Source organism: Solanum dulcamara, chromosome 10, assembly GCF_947179165.1.
Source record: "Solanum dulcamara chromosome 10, daSolDulc1.2, whole genome shotgun sequence".
Lineage (NCBI taxonomy): Eukaryota > Viridiplantae > Streptophyta > Magnoliopsida > Solanales > Solanaceae > Solanum > Solanum dulcamara.
In genome coordinates this window covers 54984707-55003793 of record NC_077246.1, presented here as the reverse complement: position 1 = coordinate 55003793, position 19087 = coordinate 54984707, and the positions used below count along the sequence as shown (strand labels likewise).

The 19087-nt window shown below is 36.2% G+C and overlaps 1 protein-coding gene across 1 annotated transcript; it reads left to right on the top strand.

The window, feature by feature from the left end:
* The first annotated feature begins 5728 nt into the window (after nt 1-5728).
* Nucleotides 5729-14830, top strand: LOC129870741 (protein WVD2-like 7). The gene is made up of 7 exons (XM_055945597.1): nt 5729-5907; nt 6139-6732; nt 7296-7805; nt 7930-7994; nt 11361-11435; nt 12591-12684; nt 14354-14830. Exons 2-7 carry the CDS (start codon nt 6139-6141, stop codon nt 14396-14398), a joined length of 1383 nt encoding a protein of 460 aa, XP_055801572.1. The 5' UTR covers nt 5729-5907; the 3' UTR covers nt 14399-14830.
* The last annotated feature ends 4257 nt before the right edge of the window (nt 14831-19087 follow it).

Here is a 19087-nt window from a genome sequence, read left to right as displayed (position 1 = left end):
GAAACCCGGTGTCTTGAATGTTAGTAGAAAGCATTACAACCAATTTTTGAATCTTGATGGATGGATTTCTTCTTCTTGATTAGAACGATGAATCATACACATATATCAACCTCTTTTTTAAGACAATTACAGCAAACACCCAATGAAAGTCACGATTGTAGTTTATCAGGATGTATACATCATCTACTAAATACCAAGGCAAATCAACGAGGATGAAATACCCTTTGATTATGTTGGTCAGACCTTTCATGAGGATATACGACAGTCGCGCGTGCCATGTCTTCCTGCGTACTAAGATCAGCATGAATGTGATAATACCATGTATGTGTCGTGTCGATGTAAGTTTTAAAGATATAGTTTGTTGTTGTGTATCTATACTGATTACCAACTATATCTTTGATTTTTTTCAAAGGTAGTAAAAGATTACGTTAATGTGCTGCACAATGTATCAAATAGTTAAAAGAAATTTTTAATTTTAAAATATTATAATGAACTCCAGGTCATTTTCATCCTTTTCATTCCTTTCATCATTTAGAGCCTTCATGTAGTGACCCTAAGACATTTATGACTTGATGGCACTGGCAGTTTGATTGCCTAGTCATTCATTTGGGTTTTATACTCGATTTCTTATTCTAGAGCTCTTGGAGTTTGAACGGTTGACTTCAGTTAAAATTTTAGGAAAACAACCTCAGAATGAAATTTTGATGGTTCCATCAGCTTTTGAATGGACAAATTTGGCTAGTAGCATAATTGGCATGAGTATCGAGGCAATTAGTACGAGTTTAAGTTCATTTGGTGCTTTAGTCTTTAAAATTTGGCCTAAGGTTGACTTTGGTCAACATTCTTGGTAAACACGCTCGGATTGAAATTTTATCAGTGTGGTTAGCTCCAAAATATCGTGTTTGATTTAGAATGGCCTTTCATTTATTTCTCAAGACTTTCGGTCTTATTTCGTACCTCTAACTCCTGCATCGAGACAGGGGAGGCTACATTGTTAGGATATACTCCATAAGTAACTCTTTTAATTGGGCTATGTGGATCCACTAGCTTTGCCATATAGGCATATGTAAACCTATGTGGACAACATAGTTTGGAACTAAAGGTTGCTACTAGGATTTTCTTGGTTAACTAACTGCATTACCGGACCGAACCCCACTTAAAAGTTCTCTCGGTGATTAGTCAATATCCCAATAAAACTCATAAAACATGATCATAGACATCAAAGGAAAAGATAGTAACTATCTATTAATCCATATTATAATACATAATAAGAATAGCTCATCTAACATCATCATAATAAAATATAAGATTAACTCATCTTTCATATAACTCATCTAATGTGGGTGTAAGCCTTCAATCATTACATATCTTTGATCATAAACATCTTTAGGGACTTACCTTGCCCTATCTTTAACTTTTCTTGAAGCATCATAGAAACATCATTCATAAACTTCTTTGCATAAAGCATCTTAAATTCATAACACAAAGCTTTCATAAAGTATAATTTGAAAATCATAATCATATCTCATAAATCATACTTGAAACTGGCATATATCATGGGTCATTGAAAATTAACTTGAAATCATACAATATGATGTGAATTATGCATAATTATACTAATAACATTGAAATATATATAAGACCAAATAAAAATCCTGCAATTAGTACTTTTATTTGAAGAACTCATAATAAGAATTGAGAAGAAATCTTTGGGATTCCACGGGTTAAAGGTACCCATGGATGACATCCCACATACCTTGATGGAATTGAGAAAGGAGACTTGTCCTTGAAGAAATCCTAGCCAAAAACCTTCATGAAGAAGATGAACTTTGAAGTGACCTTGAAAGAGAAGTCTTAAAGTTGGTTGGGAGTTAATAGGGGAAAAGATTTGACTTAGGAGTATTTAGGACAATTACATAATGAAACTAGTCCCAAAAATGTCCACATACATTAATTAGATATATGGAAAAGTCTAAAATAACCCTCATTAAAACTGAGTTCAGAACCCAAAATGAGCCATCACCATGGACCGCGAAGGGAAATACGATTCGTGCCCTCCGTAAAGTTGGACTTAAGATTTTATGAAAGGATCTTGGGGAGCCTTTCCACCACGAGATCCACCACGACCCATGAAGGGCATAAAGGTCCATGGTGGTCCTCCGTAGTGATTGCCTTGAACTTGAAAACTTAGGGTTGCATGGAAAGTTTCAGTAGTTCCTCCACAGAGACCTTCAGGATCCATGGAGATGACTACGGCCCGTGAACGACGATCGTGGTGCAGGACCTACTAGGTGGTCTGCAGGGTCGACCATCACGAAATCCACCACGGTCCGTGAATGTCAATACGACTTGTGGTGGTGAGGCGCGATCCAACTCTTAGGAAAGTTTCTAAGGGGTTTGGGAAAGGGGTCACCACGGGAGGCACTATGATCCGTGGTTCTCACCACGGTCGTGGTCCCTTGCCGTGATCCCTTACCTACAGGTATGAGTTGCAGGACCTCCACCACGGTGGCTCACCACGAGGTGTGGTATGGACCACGACCTGTGATGGCCTTCGTGGCCATCACCTGGTGCAAAATTCTATAATTTTTTGGGATTTCACCTTTTATTCCTCATTTTCTGACTTTCCAACTTCTGTGGTCTTACATAATACCTCTAATTCTCCTGTGTGACCTTTTGAAAATGCCTCTTGCTTGCCCTTATATCAAAATGCTCTTGATGGACATCACTGTCAACCTCACTATCTTCATAAGTATCCCCTTCAAATCTTGAATCATCTTCCAATTCATCATCTGTTAGTTTATGATCTATTATAGGATCAGTGAAGGAGGCGCTATAGAAAGAGGAGGCACGGTAGAAGGAGAAGCTTCAGTTGAAGGAGAAAGTTCAAAAAGAGTATTGAATGTTTCAAAAAGACCAGTATTAGGGTTACAAGCCTCATCCTCATTTGAAAATTCCCCACCTACCTCACTGTCCCTTACATTGGGGACAAACTCTAATTCAAGTGGGGCTTGACAAGGTTCATTCACCCCATGAAAAACATACACCTCAACCTTATTCCCATTTTTTATCATGTTGAAAATGTCAAATATAACCTTATCACAATTAATAAGAACCAGTAGCCCATCCCATTTAATGAAAAAGTCCATTCTGTTGTATATCCTAGGTTCTTTATGTAGTCCTTCAACTCAAAGTAAGACATCCTATCAATATTTACTTCTAGGAATTCTATCACATTTCCCCCAATATATTCAGGTGGGGGGCCAAATTCAATTTTGCCCCCATGATACCATCTTAAAGTTATCAAAACAAAAGAATTTCCTAAAAAAGCATGTAAACAAGAGACGCACAATTCAACCACACACCTTCAGGAACAAACACTAACAAAACCCTAATAGTAGCAATTAATCGATAACACAAAATCCTAACAGTAGCAATTACTCGATAACACAAAACCCTAAAAGTAGCAATTAGTCGAAAAGACAAAATCACTAACATTAGCACTAAGTCGATAACACAAAACCAACTATAATACGTCGATTCTAACACTTTTTACACTAAAATAATTCCTAAACATGTGTTTTCCCCAGCAATAATAGAAAAAATACAATCTTTGTCAATTCAAGTGTAGGCAAGAAAACCTAACCTGTTAAGTCGATAACACAAAATCAACTATCATAAGTCGATTCTAACACTTTTTACACTAAAATAATTCCTAAACATGTGTTTTCCCCAACTATAATAGCAAAAGTACGATCTTTATCAAGAAAATCCTAAATGTTAAGCTTGTTTACTCAGCTAGAACTTTAATAATTTTGACCAAGAAACGTAAAAATTGTAGCAGATGATCGAAGAAAAGTGAAAATTGCAGCAAATCATCAAAGAAACGTGGAAATCCAAGAGACAAACTAAGAACTAGGAAAGAGAATGAAAATGAAAAGAAGGAGAAAGACTTGTCATTTTGAAATAATTCGGGTCGGGTGTGGGTTAATTAATTTAATTAATTAATTAAAAGGGTGAGATGAGCAACACGCGCGTCTCCACAGATGCCAAAATGGGTCAAAATGGTTCATTTACACATGTATTAAATAGTTTTGTGGGGTAATAGGACACCCGCAAAATTAATGTATCTTTTTAAAAAAATAGGACAACCTCACTGGTGACTTTATGTCTTTTCTCATATTTATGGACATAATTTAAATTATATTTTTGATATTTCTCTTTTGTTTATTTTAAGTAGTGCAAATTATCTCCTAAAAATATAAAACTTCATTAAAGGCAAGGACAATTAAGGAATTTTTTAAAAATATTTATTAAATTTTTAATAATTTAATTATTTTAAATAATAAAAAGATGCCTAAAAATTAACTTAATATGGAATAAAGGGAGGACTGTTCCGTACTTGTATTTTTAAGTGTGTGTCTTTACTTTACCATCTCTAATATGACCAACTCTTCTTGTGACAGATCTGTTGTATGTATCTTTGGTTCACCTGTCTCTTTCTACTCTTTGAACTAAAAAGTTGTTTTGGTAAAAACATTTCATTTTCTTGATAATATCATTTGGTTTGTCATTAAGCTCCTTCATGACACATTAAATATTTGGTTAAATGTTGCATTCATTTGATTGCAACTTTTCAACTTTATCTGCTGCGTTGGGAAAGGAGGAAAATAAATAAAATTTGCCACTAAAAATAGGACTTGAAGGTAGATGGTACAACTTTTGTACTTGTATGAGAATTTTAAGCAACCCAACATTAGCATTTTGGTCATAGAATTTGAGATCCCAATTTTAAGTTTTGATTTAAAATTTTCACGAAATGTCAATATCAAATCATGATTTAATTTTTATTTATTTGTAAAAGTAGAATTTCAAGCTTTAAATTGTGATTTCTATTTTTTTAAAATGTATAATTCGACCTATAAATTTATGTTTTGTAAAAAAGAAAGACCTACTTATCAATTTAAGTTTTTTATTTAAATAAAACTCATGTTTGACGTAAATGAATTATCAATACCATGAAGAAGGATAATATTAATAAATATTTAGTTAGTACTATTGTTGGTGTTTTTTGGACGGAATCTTTGTTAAAATTATGTGTATTTGAAGACTTGCAATAATATACAAACGCAAATATTTATTTATAAGAAAAATACGGAGAGATATGACTTATTAGTGTAACACCTTAACATATTTTGATACTTTATTTATAAACTATAGTTTCATCATTTTAGAAAATTGTACAAGGGTCAAAGAAGTTTTGATAATTTTCCTACATAATAATAATTTATATTTATAAATAAATATAATTTAAAAATTTAAATTATATGTCCAAAAATTTTAATTTCAAATTTAAACAGGCCTTAGGTTTTGCTCTTCTTTGTTTTCGTTTCATCATATATATTTGAGCTGATGATGATTAAGGTAATGATGTTCTAGCAGTTTCCATAAGACCCGGAAACTGATACATTTATTTTCTTTTCCTATTTCTTCTCATTAATTACTAATTGTGATAGTTTTCTTTTTTAAAGTCAAATAAGACTAACATTTTAAAATGCATTTTTTATAATATTAGTATAAAAAACTATAATTCATAATATTTTTGAATATTAAATATTTTATTTTAAGATATTAAACTAATACATATAATTTAATTTAACAATAAAAATGACAATTACTGAGTATTTAATGATATGGGTATATATAGCAAGAGCCAACAAGAGCCAGTAGAAAACACAGCACATGGGCATGCATTGACTGGTTGCAGTTGTCCTACTCTTCTTTCTCTATTCATTTCTTCTTATTTTCTGACTTCACATGCTTGTCTCACACCAATATGTGCTAGCTTTTTTAATTGATAATTCTTGATTCATTGTGGAAACTTGAGTTGTTTAGAATTGAACAAAGGTATTACATTTATCTTCTTTTATTATTTGCAAGTGAGTGTCCCATTTAGTTTATTTCTGATGAAATTCGAATATAGTAGTACTTGGTTACAAAATTATTCATTGGATGTGTTCTGTTTGTTGCTGATTATTGATTAATTACTCCCTCATTATTGGAGATTTACTTTTTAAATTATAGTGAGTTGTCATTTTGATTTCTTGTCTGAGATTATTGTTGTGTTTTAATAAACAGATGGATGAGTCAAATGGCTCAGGTCCTACACTGGAAGTATCAGTTTCATTTGGAAAGTATGAAAATGATGCACTTTCTTGGGAGAAATGGTCATCTTTCTCTCCAAATAAGTATCTGGAAGAAGCTGAGAAGTGTAAAACATATGGATCAGTAGCTCAGAAGAAGGCCTATTTTGAAGCACACTACAAGAAAATTGCTGCTCAGAAAATGGAACAAGAAAAAAAGGAACAATTGGAGCAAGTTGAATCTTTAGACAAACCCCATTTCCAAGATCGTAGTGAGAGCACACAGGTTTTCGATACTGAGAGATCTGCTACAGAAGGTGAAGAGGAAATGACAACACCTGATGTGAATAATAGTGATTCTGTTGATGTGGAGGTGAATAGCTTGTTGGTTCTCAAAGCTGAGGAAGGGGAAATCTTGGAAACAAGTGATCATGGAGAAGTAGTTCCCAGTGTTGAACAACAGACGATTTCTGAAAGAGGATCTCAACATAATGTCAAAGAGATTCCACAAGTGGATAATGAGGCAAAAAGGTCCTCTGCAAAGAAAAGCAAAACCCCTAAACCAAATCTGAAGAATACAGCTCGAAAGGTGAAATTTCGATACTTTTCTGTCTCTTGGTGTGCAAAATTATATGTGGATCGAGACATGACCTTAAATAGGAGGGTTTGGAGATTGCGGATTAGGGTTGAAGTTTAGTTGGTAGTTGAGCATTCTCTTGCTTTCCCGCGACATAGGATTGGTGGTAGTACTTGGACCTTCTTTTTTACCAGTGGTGCTTGCACTATTCTCATAGTTTCTTGTTGTTCGATTTATATTATAACATGTGTGTTTTTTGTGCTTCGGTTATAGCATTAGTTTGTGTGTTGCTCCCATTTCACACTATTTCGTTGGTGGTACTGCTCTCATTTCTGTATTCTATGTTCAAACTTTTTGGAAATGCTTTATTTTAATCCGAGGGTTATTGGAAACAATCTCTCTATCTCTACGAGGTTGTGATAAGGTTTGCATACATTCTTGATTCTACCCTTCCCAGATCCCACTTGTGGGATTACATGAGTATGTTGTTGTTGAGCTCCTTTTTATTTATTTTCTTTGCTACTCTCTGTTCAGATTTCCTTTCCTGTTATCAATTGTTTGTTGTTCATGTTCAGATACATCCAACTACAGAGGACAGAATATCAGCTGGAACAAAGAAGAAACCTGCATCACCTGTCACAAAAACTTCAATAATTTCCACTCCAACGTCAAAACCGATACCAACTTCCAAGATCATTTCTTCATCTCAAACATCAGTGAAAAAGGTGAATGGGGTGTCATATCAAAGAAGCAGCAATGCTCCTGTTGCACAAAGCAATAAAGTACTTTCTAGATCACTCATCTCACCCTCTCAATCCTCGATAAAAAAGTTGAATGGTTCAACATTGCAAAGGGGCAAAAATTTTCCCACTCTAGAGAACAAGAGGATAGCTCCCAAATCATTGCACATGTCTCTCAGTCTAGGTCCACAAAATTCTACAGCTTCTGCTTCTACAATGAGAAAATCTTTTATCATGGAGAGAATGGGGGATAAGGACATTGTCAAACGAGCATTTAAGGCATTTCAAAATAGTTTCAACCAAGGAAAAAACGAAGTAGATAAGAGATATGGTGGATCAAAGAAGGTTGGTTCAAATAGGTTAACTCTTAACAAATTCTCTTGTCAATGCATATCTATCTCCATTTTATTGGTTTTGTAGTGGATATATCCTATCATAAATTGTCACCTGTGGTCCATTTTATGGTCAGGTGTTGCCTAAGGGATCAGAGCAAAAGATTTCAGCTTCTCCAACTCCGAAAAAGGAGGTTGAAAGGTAAATATCAATTGCCTTCTTTCAACTCCAAATGTATGCAACACATTAGTTTCTGTGAGCTCTTACCTATAATAAGGTTTTGGTATCCTCATGTATCCTATGTATTTAAATTTTAAAAATGGATCATGAAAACTGAGCATTAGTCGTGCAATTCGAAAAAGTTGCCCAAGGATTAGTTATTACACTTGGTTTTGAAAGCTTTGTATATTTAGAAGGAAATCTCACAGTACAATTGAGTAGGACAATGCCTCTCTTGTACAGATGATGTATAGAGTTTTGAGTCCTACAAACTCTCATGATGTAAAACCTATAAATGGTGGAGATTTGTAATACAAAGACAAAGTCATGTGCAACTCAGACTCATATACTTATCCTAACATCACCACCACCACCATCTTCCCCCCTCAAGCGCAACTGGGTTTTTGAACACACAAAGCTTGTCTCGAAAATAAGAAAATCATCTTCTGGAGAGGCTCTTTGTGAGAATATTGGCAACTTGATCCTGCGAGCTGACATAGTGAACTTAGTAATCATTGGCCAAAACCTTTTCTCGAACAAAATGGAAGTCCAACTCAATGTGTTTTGTCTTTGCATGGAACACTAGATTAGCTGTGAGATAGGTTGCTGAAATGTTGTCACACCAAAGTGTGGGAGCTTGAGGTAAGACAACACCAAGCTACTGAAGTAGGTGTTGTCACCAGGGGCGGACCCAGCATGTATCCAGGGGGTTCATCCGAACCCCCTTCGGCGAAAAATTATACTATTTATACATGGTTAAAATATTTTTTTATGTATAAATAGTAGATGTCGAACCCCCTTCGACTAGTTCGTGTGTCTACCTTTTTAGATTTTGAACCCCCTTATTAAAAATTCTGGTTCCGCCACTGGTTGTCACCATGTAATTTCGTCAGTTACAGCAGCTAATGCCCGATACTCAGCCTCTATAATAGAACGAGCGACAACTTTCTGCTACTTGGAGCTCCAGGAAACCAAGTTAAGCCCAAGAACTATGCCATGTGCGGAGTACCTTCCATCTGCAGAGCGTGCCCAATCGGCATCGGAGAACCAATTAAGTTGGACAGAATGAGAACACAGTTTTAGGCCAAGCTGGACAGACCATTTTGAGATAACGAATAAGATGTTTCAAGGCTTAAGAATGAGATTCCATTGGCTTATGCATGAATTGGAACAACTTGCCGATAGCATAGGAGATATCTGGTGGTGTAATGGTTATATTTTGAAGAGATATACTGAGAGGTATCGAGAGATCTGGCTATCCAGCAATAATAGGAGTGGAAATAGGCTTGATACCCTTCCATGTTTGCTTGAAGAAGTTGATCACGAATATACTTGGATTGGCATCGAACCAAACCATTGGCACTCTTACACGCTTATATTACCGGGAAATAGTGAAGATTGCCAAGGTCTTTAAGCGAAAAATCAGTAGAAAGCAGTGCGACCAGATCGTGAATGAATTCGTGAGAGCTGCCTGTAATAATTAAATCATCCACATATACCAGAGCAAAGGTAACATGAGCACCATACTTGTGTACAAACAGGGAGGAATCTGACATGAACGCACTGAAACCAAGCTTCATAAAGGCAGTACTTATGCATTCAAACCAGGCCCGTGGAATCCGTTTAAGGTCATACAAAGCTTTGTGTAGCTTGCACACATGAGTAGGAAAATTTTGATCAATTAAACCAGCTAGTTGTGATATGCACACTTCTTCATTGAGATTGCCATGTAGAAAGACATTCTGGTCATCTAATTGTCAATGAGACCAGCCTCTTGATAATGCAATAGTGAAAAGGATGCGTATGGTGGTTGGTTTAACCACTGGGCTAAACTTATCATGGTAATCCACCCCTTCCTCTTGATTGAAACCATCAAGTCTTGCTTTGTAGTGGTCAATTGAGCCATTAGGATTGAGCTTCAATTTAGCAGCCAGCAACATTTTCGCAGTAGCGGAAAGAACAAGAGACCAAATGCCATTATGGATGATGGCATTGTACTACTCGATCATAGCCTTTCTCCAGGTCAAGTCTTTGGGGCGGAGGGGCTGGATGACTGCACGAAGAACGAGGAGCAGTGGATGGATGGATGGAGAGTCTGGAAGGGTAACAATATTCAGGCATGCTGTATTAGATGTAGATGGAAGTGGGGGAAAATCAACTGTTAGTGGAATTGGTGGAATAGACCTAGGAGATAGAGGTAGTGTTTCAAGTCCTCGTGACACTGATAGGACTGGGGCAGTAGCAGACAGAAATGAATTAACTGGGCCAATAACCTGAAGAGGTAAAGGTATGGATTGTGGATTGTGGATTGTGGAGAACCAGGTTATTTTGGAAGAGGAGAATGAAACTTTGATTCGTCGAATACAACATGCCTAGAGATGTAAAGTTGATTTGTAGGCACATGAAGGCATTTGTAGCCCTTGTGATGGGTGTTGTACCCTAAGAAAATACATGGAAGGGATCGAAATTCCATCTTGTTAGAGTCATAGGTATGGGGATATGGATAACAAATACACCCAAACACTTTGAGATAGTGGTAGTCCGGAGGCTTCTTAAAAGAATATGTCAAAGGGTTAGACATTCTTTAGATACACTGCAGTTTGGAGTGCATGATCCTAAAACTGCACAGGTAAATACACATGAGCTAAAAGAGTTGGTCTCATTTCCACAATATGACAATGTTTTCTTTCAGCAGTGCCATTTTTGTTCATGAGTATGTGGCCAGGAGACGTGATGCATGATCCCCATTCGAGTAAAGGATTTTGTTTAAGTTGATTTAGGAGGAGGACCACATTCATGTCATGCTGGGGGTTCCTATGACAAATGAACGTTGAAGAAGTGTTTCTTGAGAACATGTCCCTGTCAATGAAACATAGAGCAAAAGAAAGTTCTCTCTGCAAGTTGCACATTAGCAGACATGTAATGAAGGTTATATGGGTGGCAAGGTGTCGACATATGTGAGTTGGTTAGTGATTGTAACTTGAGAGGCTAGAGCATAGTTGAGGATCTAAATCTAAATTATTGAATTGTAATAATATTTTAAATCAATGTTTACCACTCTTTTTGTCACATCTTCATTCTTTATAGCTTCATTGCTGCCCCAAAAAGTAAGAGAGAATGCATAAGAAAACTTCAAAAAGCATATCATTTTCTTTTCTTGATTTAAATGTGCCACTCTTACACCTTCTTTGATTAGTTTTATATTTAACTAAGGATAAGATTTCGAACTGGGACGGTATAATGAACTGTATCTGCCACAGAAATCTTGATTCTCCTTTTCATTTGTAAGTGCCTACTGATTTGTATATCCTCCCAAACATGCAAATGATTGTTTTGATTCAATGACAGATTAAGGAAGACATCAGATACGGTGGTCACTCAAAAATGCCAATCAGGGACTAGATCAAACTCTCTATCATCTCGGTAAGATCTCTCACATTCTTTTCTGAATTGTGCACTCTTTATTTAGGTCTATTCTGCCTAATTGTTGAATTTGGAAGAAGGCAGTGGCAAGAAAGAAGTTGGGACAGTGCCTGTTTGAAGATCAAATTCCTTGCTTAAACTATGTTAAAGAGTAGTCGTTGGGACCTTAGCCTTTTTTAATAAATAAATATGAAAGAAAAAACCTATATAAAATTTTCGTCTTCTTCAGCCTTTCCTTTTTCTTTTCTTGAAGAAAATATTGATTTGGGAATGACACTGTGTTTTGAGGATGGCCTATTCTTCTGAGTGTGTTTGGTTGTTTTCTTTTTTTCCCATGTTTGGTTAGATAGAATTTTTGGAACACATTTTCTTAAAGAAAACAAGTACCTCAAAAATGAGGAAAATGACCTCCTTAATGGAAGTAGGGAAAACAAGTTCTACAAGTAATATTTTATGTTTATTGTATCATCTCTACCCATCCAACGCTCCCAACCCCTACCCCTTTACCATCCCACCTGCTACCCCCCTTATGGTGTTTTGCTAGATTACATATAAATGCTCTTAAGATAACATTTTTTTGCTTACTTATCAAACACTAGAAAATAAGTAAAAACCAATTTGTTTTTTGGAAAATATTCTCCTTCATACCAAACACACAAGTGTGTTGTATTTTGAACTTGTAAGGGGGTTCAGGTTTCTTAGGACCTATTCTTTTATTTGTTTTAAATAATTCTTCAAGTATCCATTACCACCAAAGCATCTGATCTTTCTCTAAAAATTAATTACACCCCTAGAAAAAGGAAACAGGATTTGTAGATGGAAACAAGTATGCTTCTATAGTTCTATGGTACAATTTCTGAACTAGAACTTCATTCAGCACTCCCCTCTACACTGAAGTCTAAATTCCATGGAGTCCTGCTCTATAACCTTTAAATTAACAAATATTGTTAACTCTTGGAGTAAATTTCCAAACGTACTGATTGAGAATATCTGCATTTGTAGTGTTTGTGCAGAGAAAGGTTTGGCTACACGCTCTTTGTAAAGAAAATAAAAGTTTAGATACATGCTTTCATCTAGTTATCGCCTGCCTCATTCTTGTCAAATCCCACTATAGTCTGAGTCAGTTAAATGTGGTTGGTTTGGACTTTGAAGCAGGGTGCCTAAAGATGCTGGTATAGAGAGGAAAAAGGTGAACACTGTCAGACCTGCTGGCACAAGTATTGATAGATCAATTGATAAGTTGAAGGAGGTATTTATGAAATCCAACCTTGGTTTTGCATCCTACTTTTTCTTGCTTCTAGTTAGTTGACATAGTTCCCGTTCCAGTCGGTCTTATTTTACCTTTTTCCCTAAGTATTTAAATTTTCTATTCCAACTATTTAACATAATATGTAAGAATATAGACAAAATATTGTTCACCCTTTAGTGCAAGTTCTCTGAAACAAACTATTCATTTTTCACACTTACAATATTTTTTCCTTTCCGGGAAGTCTTGTTTGCAGGAACTTTACTTTCAATAATGCAACACTCATCTTTCAAATTAAGTCATTCATCTAAAACTGTGGCAGAGGGAGTTAATTGTAAACTATCCAGTTTTGATTTTGTCTTTCACCATTGGGAAGCATATTAGTTACTGTCACAGATATTTGCAAACTAATAAGAACTTTTGCACTGTTCTAACAAATCGTATGTGACTTGGTATAAGGATATTCACTTCTAAGGCTATCTGTACAGGCCATGCTTGAGGCCTATGTATATATCATCCGTTATGCCTAAGCATCCTTTTCATTCTCTATTTGATCTGTTGGTTTTTTTTAAAAGATGGGGCAGCAAAAAGGGGTTAAAATGACTCTCTTTGGATTGAAATGAATTTCAATTGCTTTTCAATAATTTTACTAAGCATTGAGAGGCTTTAAATAGCCAACATAAAATATGTATAATTTGAAATTTAAAATAACCTAAAATATCTCCACAACTCAAACAACCTAACTAAAATTCAAAATTCAAATTCATTTAAACTAAAAGCAAGTTTTAACACTCCTCCTTTGCTTTAGTTACTGCAATTTTAAAAACTGTTCCTCCTCAATTTTTGCTATAGCAGTTGATGCTGTATTTTTCTTGGTTATTTTTGAACTTAGATATTTTTTTTGGATATTGATCTTTCTCTTTTTCTTTCTTTTTCTTCTTTTGATTTTGTAATTCAAAAACATCTTCCACGACATTGTCTTGTGTAGAACTTCTTTTGAAAGTGCTTTTATTTGGACAATTGTAGGATTTACGAAGTGTTGTAAGTATTTTTCTTCTATAACAACAACACATATGGCATAGGCCATAAAATATGATTTAATTTTCACTGACCAAATCTGATAGTTTTTGTCAATGAAACTTTTTTGGACATTCAAAGAAAGTCCGCTACTTGACATTCTTTTTTTAAGTTGAAAATTGGTTTAAAATAGCTTGTGAGTTGAAAAAAGCACGGGTTGAAAATGATAGCCCTGACGAGTAAAAATGGGTAGCCCTAACGGGTTAAAAGGATAGCCCTTACTTGTTAAAAAGGTAGCCCTTATGGGTTAAAAATGGTATGGTAGTTCTTTGAAAGAACTCACAGATCCCGTAAGATCAATAAAGCTCTTGATACCAGTGTTGATTTTTTTTAAAAGATGGGGTAGCAAAAAGGGGTTAAAATGACTCTCTTTGGATTGAAATGACTTTCAATTGCTTTTTAATAATTTTACTAAGCATTGAGGAGCTTTAAATAGCCAATATAAAATATGTATAATTTGAAATTTAAAATAACCTAAAATATATCCACAACTCAAACAACCTAACTAAAATTCAAAATTCAAATTCATTTAAACTAAAAGCAAGTTTCAGATTCATCTATTTGTTAAGTTCAATGTGATGTTTTTACTTTGCAGGATATCATCAAAGGTAAGATCCACCGTGCTGGATCAAATAGGTGAAGTTAAAACATGAACTTCAGCATCAGCACGATACTTTCGTAGATAAAATGTTCCTCTGGATGAGTTAAGCTCGCATGAAGAAACAGAAGAAACATCTGAAGAATTTACCATGTGCTTAGGCAAGAGCAAGAGTAATCATGTTCTCGTATTCCTGGTGTATTTGGACTCTACTGGACTCCTGAATTGGATATCTTGTTCTTACATTGAGTATAACATTAGATTTAGATCATAGTTTAAAGTACGAAAAAGTGTATGTGGAAAGTAAAGTATTGAGTTTAGGAATGCAGATTATTTAAACTTATTGTATAATGCAATCATATCATATTGAGATAGTGAAGACATTTTCATCATAAGCTACAGTGGCCACTTACTCTGGTATACTACTATGGTATACTTGGTTTATTTATATGTGGAAGTTGAAGTTTGATTGTCCATATCCTCTTATTATATTGAAGAGGCAACCAGATATATCAGAAAGAGATTAATTGTTTAGAAATGTTCTAAATGAGTTAGTAATTTCTTTGGAATATGAATATAGAGATTTATTGTTGTTAGAATAGGAATAGGTATATACAATCCTACTTAGAATGGGAATATGAATAGGAGTAATAAATAATATCCTACTTGATAAAGGATTGTATTGTAGTGTCTATAGATAGGGTCTTTGTGTAATAATGTAAAGACACAATTCAATAATATTTTTCTCCTATATTTCTCACATGTTATTAGAGTTTCTACGATTTTGGTAGAAAATCCAAAAAAGCTTCCCCTGTCGGCAGGGAACTATGATCCATATATGCCACCCGTCTAGCCAATGGTTATGTTAACAAAAGTAGAGCCAATGATATTGTCACGCCCCGGGAGGGTACCCTAGACGTGACCGGCACTTGAAAGCCATTTCTGACCTTCAAGCGAACCACCTAACTCAATCATTCCGTCATTCGGTCCTATACGCTCAAAGGAAGGCTCAATTATAACATGCTATTTACAATATGGGGGCCGAAGGCCATATATGTTTAACTCAACAAAATAAATATAATAGGACTCCCCAAAATAACAGTCCAAACTCCCCACACTCTAGTCTATGAAGCCTCTATTAAAGTCTAGAAGGTGCCAATGACAAGCCCATGGCTACCAACAATCAAAATACAAAGACAAAACGAAACTATGCAAGGAGCTCAAGATCCTCCGGAAGCTAGGAGGACTCACCACGTAGCTGGAAATGCATAGATAATCAACGGTGCACTGGTTGATGATCTCTGATACCTGTCTCTGCATCATGAAACGATGCAGGCCAAATGGCGTCAGTACATGGAATGTACGAGTATGTAAAATGGCCGGATGAAACAAACATCAAGGAAACATCAACATCAACTCAGGGTCTCAACTCATACATACATGACAACTCACTCAAGTGTCCTAAGTCTAACAAGAATAGTTTAGACGGGACTAACTCATAAGCCACTCAACTCAACTGACTCGGAGCACTATCAAGACCTAAATGGGAGTTTCTCTTATCCGACAACCATCACATATGAGCCGCTGATAGTACAACAATCAGACGTTGTTGCCACGTCCGTCCATACCTTACCAGGGCATGAACGCCTCCCTAATCATGGATACCATCGATTAGTCAAGTCCTATCATTTCAGGACAATTAAATGAGAAACATCTGACTTTAACGATTCCATCCCTACCTACGTTGGCGGCGTAGTTTCTGGGGTTCGAGTACGGTCTATACTCTCTCCCGTCTCGGTGCTCGATACTCCTCCCATGACTCTATGCTCATAAGACACCCTCCAATCATCTCAAACAAGCCCTCACAGCTAGTTTCATGTGGGACATTGCCAACTCATCGACTCTATTCTCATTTCAACTCAATTAAGTCATAATGGCAAGTTCCATTTAGGACCTCGTCCACTTGTCAATTCTATCCTCCAATTTACTCAATCAAGCCTCATTTAGGTAAGCATTTATGATATCTCCTCAAGACTCATCACAACTCTATGACTTTAGCTCAACAACACAAGTAGAATAGCACATTTAAGGAAATTGACTTAAGCAACATAGTTACATGGCTAAAGAGATCAACAAAACATAATAACAAGTCATCTCCATCAACTCATACTAACATGAAAGTTTTAGGAACTTCTTAGCTCAACAACATCAACACATATAGCATCCAATAAATAGGGGACAAAACTCATTCAAACATAAACCATACCAAGAAACTCCATTTTCATGGACATCTAACCTCAAAGCAAGAGTAGGGCACATGGGTGGACTCAACCCATGTTTTGGATAGCCTTACATACCTTAGTGAAAACTTGAAGAAAACCTTGATGTTGGGTCTCCAATGGAGGACTCAAATCTTGAAGCTCTTCGAACTCTTCTTGTTGGAGAAAGATTTGGAGAGGAAGAAGAAGAGAAAGAGAGAGTGAGATTTCTTGGGCTTTTAGAGAGAGAGTGGGGCTGTAAAATGTGTTCCCAAAAGACCATGGGTAATACATATATAATTTGGGTAAGTTCCCAAATTGCCCCTCCTCAAAAGTTCTAAAAAATAGGCAAAAATGCACCTGGCGCGATAGTGGCGCATCGCGCCATTGCAGCGCCAGGCTGATTAAGCCTAAAAACCTGCACACCTCGCAGTGGCGCGCCGCGCCAGAGACCAAACTACTGAGGCATGTTTCTGGCGCGATAGTGGCGCGTCGCGCCCTTACAGCGCCAAGGCCAATATTTTCTGGGTTCTAGAAATTGGCTTGAAAAAATCTGCACACCTTTTAGTGGCGCACCGCGCCAAGCCCAATTTTCCAGCAATTGCAACCCAGGCCTGAAACTCTGCTGTACTAGTTAATCTTAGGATCGTCATATCTTTCGACTCTGAACTCCGAAAATTACCTTCTTGGTGGCGCTGGAAAGAAGACTCGACGACCTTTAATTTGATAGGTCATGGGTCACCCAGATCATCGTCTTTCAAAAGATAGGGTCGTTAGAAGTCGATTCCTTTTACGAACTCGTCCTAAAGCTTAGCCACGACAGATCTTTTGGACTTAGCTTGGTCCTAGGGGTCTTCCGTGACCCCACATCACCTCTAGCACTTCTCAATTTCTCAAGGACTCATCTTAACTCCTGCAAATGCTCCACAATACCCGAGTTCGACCCTACTCGAATACAAGAAGGGTCTGAATCTTAGGGAAAAATTTTGAGGGGTGTTACAAATATATATATTAAGCCCATATTCAGGGAAAGAAAGCTCAGTCAGATAGGTCACCGTGCGTCAATTTTCGGTGACTACTAGGATTGTTTTGTGTAAACCCCATATTCAGGGAAAGAAAACTCAGTCAGACAGGTCATCGTGCATCAATTTTCGGTGACTACTAGGGTTGTTTTGTGTCAACCCCATATCCAGGGAAAGAAAACCCAGTCAGACAGGTCATCATGCGTCAATTTCCGGTGACTACTAGGGTTGTTTTGTGTCAAACCCATATCCATCAGTGTTTTTGTAGCACCATGCTATCTTTCCAATGACTACTTTCTTATATCTAATTGCGTAGCACCATCCCATCTTTTCGATGACTACTTTTTCATATCTAGTTTGTGTAGCACCATGCCATCTTTTCAATGACTACTTTTTCATATCTAGTTTGTGTAGCACTCTGCCATCTTTCAGGTGACTACTTTTACATATCATATTTGTTTCGCACCGTACATCTCTCCAGGCTACTTCTCATATTTAATTTGCATAGTATCGCGAATTTTTGCAAACTATTTTCTCATGTCTGAGTCGCATTGCACCGTGTGTCTTTTTGGTGACTCCTCAAATTTAATTTGCGTACTTCCATACGTTTTTTCGATGACTCCTCAATTTTGATTTGCATTGGATCATGCCATCATTCCAACCTTATCCGTATAATTCTCTTTTTCAGTTAGGTTGTGCCGTCAATCCAACTCTATCCATATAATTGTTTTTCTTAATAGGGACATGTCATCAACCGAACCTACCCTTATAATTTTATTTCTTAAATTATGACCACTTTTACCCATCAAATCAAATAATTTGGCGCATGAGCATGTTTTGGCCAGTCTTACGATGACTTTCTTTTTAAAGATCTACTCATCCCTTAATTTCGAGATGATCTATATATTTTATATCAGATTTCAAACACTTTCTGTTTCAGATTTACTTTTCCCAAAACAAAAAAAAGTATACTCAGATATTTGGGCTAGATTACAATGATATTTTCTCTCCCGTGGCTAAAATAGCATATGTCGGCCTTTTTCTATCATAGTTGTCATTCATCATTGGCCTTTTGATCAACTGGACATTAAGAATGTTTTTTTCTCCATAGTGATCTCGAGGAAGAAGCCTATATGGAGCAATCACCTAGTTTTGTTGCTCATGAAGTGTCTGGTGGCCTTGTATGTCAATTGTGTAAGTCACTCTATGGTGTGAAATAGTCTTCTCAAGCTTGATTTGGAATGTTCAACACTACAATTCAGGTATTTATCACATTTATCACTCTATGGTTGAAACAATCTTCTCAAGCTTAGTTTGGGATTAAATTCAGTATTTCATGAGAAGAATAGGCACATTTAGATTTACTAGCATTATATATCAAATCCAATTTTTCATGAGAAGATTGAGCACAATGAGATTGACTGGCAATTTTGTGAAGTCGAGTGATCAAC

Excerpts from the sequence above, each read along its gene's own strand:
- LOC129870741 (XM_055945597.1), top strand. The coding sequence starts at position 6,139 with ATGGATGAGTCAAATGGCTCAGGTCCTACACTGGAAGTATCAGTTTCA. Across the intron at positions 7,995-11,360 it reads CCGAAAAAGGAGGTTGAAAG|ATTAAGGAAGACATCAGATA; the intron begins GTAAATATCAAT and ends ATTCAATGACAG. Across the intron at positions 12,685-14,353 it reads CAATTGATAAGTTGAAGGAG|GATATCATCAAAGGTAAGAT; the intron begins GTATTTATGAAA and ends TTTACTTTGCAG.